At 38.4% G+C, this 2,432-nt stretch overlaps 1 protein-coding gene across 1 annotated transcript; it reads right to left on the bottom strand.

Moving 5' to 3' along the window:
• Positions 1 to 5: 5 nt before the first annotated feature.
• Positions 6 to 1,492, bottom strand: LOC103520542 (protein arginine methyltransferase NDUFAF7, mitochondrial; the record flags this gene model as incomplete). The annotated part of the gene is made up of 1 exon (XM_008485642.3): positions 6 to 1,492. A coding segment is annotated over exon 1 (1,368 nt), but the record flags the coding sequence as incomplete, so codon positions are not given.
• Positions 1,493 to 2,432: the final 940 nt, after the last annotated feature.

The following is a 2,432-nucleotide window of genomic DNA, read 5'->3' as shown; positions in this document are numbered from 1 at the left end:
GAAGGAAACATGCTCAAGAATTTGAACCTGACTCCCATTTGATTTTCATCAACTAACATATCAACTGCACTTTGAAGTATTTTGACTTCGTGATCATTAGAGCATACGCCCATAAGAGCATTGAGTCTGATGTCAATATGCATTTGTTTGAGGAATTCTCTCTGAGTAATCGGGCCAAATGTTATCGCCTTGTCTTTAACACTATCCCGGATGTATTTGAAATCAACATCTGCCGTCAGGTCACTATGCCCAATGTTCTTCAGCGGGTCAGTTTGTTTGTGATTACAGTAAGCACGGAATGTGTCTTTGCCTTCTCCACTGTGCCCGTAATCAATGATCAACCCAATACCACCATTCTCTTCCAGTCGTGTGGCAATGTTCTTCACTATGACTCCAGTTTGCAATGATATTTCCACATGATCTCGTGTTTCGTTTTCATTGATGAACAGACAAGCTGGAGTGGCGTTTTTAGATTTCACATAGCAGAGTTCATTGGTGTTTGCACTAAAATCAATTAGAATTTCTCGCCAGCCATTTTCTGTCTTGACAAATTTGTGCACAGGCAAAGCATCAAAAAATTCATGAGCTAGAAACAGAGTGAAATTTTTCTGTGGAACATCAAATATGGACGTGTACCACTTGATCTTTGTACCATTCTTGGTTGTGCCACTTTGATAACATAAATCTTGTTCTTCTGCTTCTAGAGTTTCATTTTTGCTTTCTTTAGAATCACTAGTGACATTTTCTTTATTACTATTGTCCTTGTTATCATTGACAGATGCTGTATCTAATATTTGACTAACCTTCCTTTTCCTAGATACCAACATGTTTTCATTTCTTTCAATGCTCTCAGGTACACACAGAGATGTTCCTTGTATTTTAGACAGTTCATTACTAACTTCAACAAGGCAAACATGATCAATTTGACTTGTCAGTTTCAACTTGTGAAAGGTGCGGAGAACATCTCTCATCATTGTTCCACGACCAGGACCCAGCTCAACAATGTCAATTTTATTTGTCGGGGCATTGATTTTGTTCATTTCGTGTGTCAACCACAAAGTTACCAATTCACCAAACATTTGTGTTATTTCCGGCGATGTTATGAAATCACCGGCGGCACCAAAAACATCTTTGTTTATGTAATAGCCATGGCTTGGATTGGTTAGAATTTCTTTCATGTACGTAGCCACTGTGATTGGACCAGTGAGAAGAATTTTTGATTTAATATGTTCAAAGAGTAGATCTTTATCAGATTCTTTGTTTGGAGTTGGATTGATTCCACTAAGACTTCTTTGGTTGTGACAGATGTTGGCTGCCCTTGAATTGAAACTTTTCAAGGCAAAAGCAACCATGTTATGTTTAAGAGAAAACATATTTGAAGCCTAGTTAGCTGGCAGGTAACACATCTGCTTTGAAAGCACTAGGTTGTGAGTTTGATTCCCAGCTAGGGCAGATTTTGTTAAACAGATGAGGTTTTTTCTCAAATTAGCTGGCTTTAAGACCGGAAACTAAAGTTCGATTCAAGTTGTGGTGTGGTGTGTGTGCATTGTTTGAACGGATCTATGGTAAGTGGTAGCTCCAGGTTCGCCTCCCGTGCTGGAGATTATTTAACGCGAATTTATAGCATCCTCTGTGACCGAGTGGGTATCACATTGGGGGAGGGCTTGCACGCCGGAGGTTCCGGGTTCGATCGGGGTCAAAGTTTTTTTTCTGCTTGGATTTTAGGGGGAAGTTGGAACTAACAGCTGTTCCAATACCACCTTGGTTCTAAAATTCTTGAAGTCGGTTGGTTTTGTTCCTACTGTAACATAGTCTGTATTGTATTCTTTTAAACCTAGAGCTGCCACGCGAGAGGAAAGGAAGGACTTTGAATAATTATGTTCTCATCTGTGTGACGTACGTCCATTTAGTAGCAATTTAAATTGAGAGTTCATAATGTTACTCTAATTAAGTCATTTAAATTTTTTTAAAGTCTCTTCAATGAACACTGAATATAGGGGAACAAATTAAGACTCTATCGCCCTTCCCCTCTCTTTGGAACGTGTGAGATTGGGAGATGGGAATACACACATGACACATTTGTTTAAAATAATATATGTACTACCTATGTACTTGTACATCAATATGAAGACACCCACCCATTAAACCCATAGTTTCTAGTCGGCCATATTGGCTTAAATTTCATCAAGGTTCTTTTTTCCTACAATGATGATTATTATTTGTTAACATGTTAAAATTTCGACACAAAAGAGAGCTGAATTCGTACTAATGAAGCGACTATTGTCTCTCTCTCTTCTCCCTCTCTTTCTCTCTAGTACAAATTTTGTGCTGTTTTTTTTTTAGAGGGTCTGGTCGGTCTATCTCTCTTGTATCTTTCTCAAGGTTAAAGTAATGTAAAATCATGCACGATAAATGTGTTTTTGAGAGAAGAG

The sequence above is a fragment of the Diaphorina citri genome, unplaced genomic scaffold (genome assembly GCF_000475195.1).
Source record: "Diaphorina citri unplaced genomic scaffold, Diaci psyllid genome assembly version 1.1 scaffold3761, whole genome shotgun sequence".
Taxonomy (NCBI): Eukaryota; Metazoa; Arthropoda; class Insecta; order Hemiptera; family Psyllidae; genus Diaphorina; species Diaphorina citri.
The sequence above is the reverse complement of the archived record's forward strand: the minus strand, read 5'-3'. Positions and strand labels throughout refer to the sequence as shown.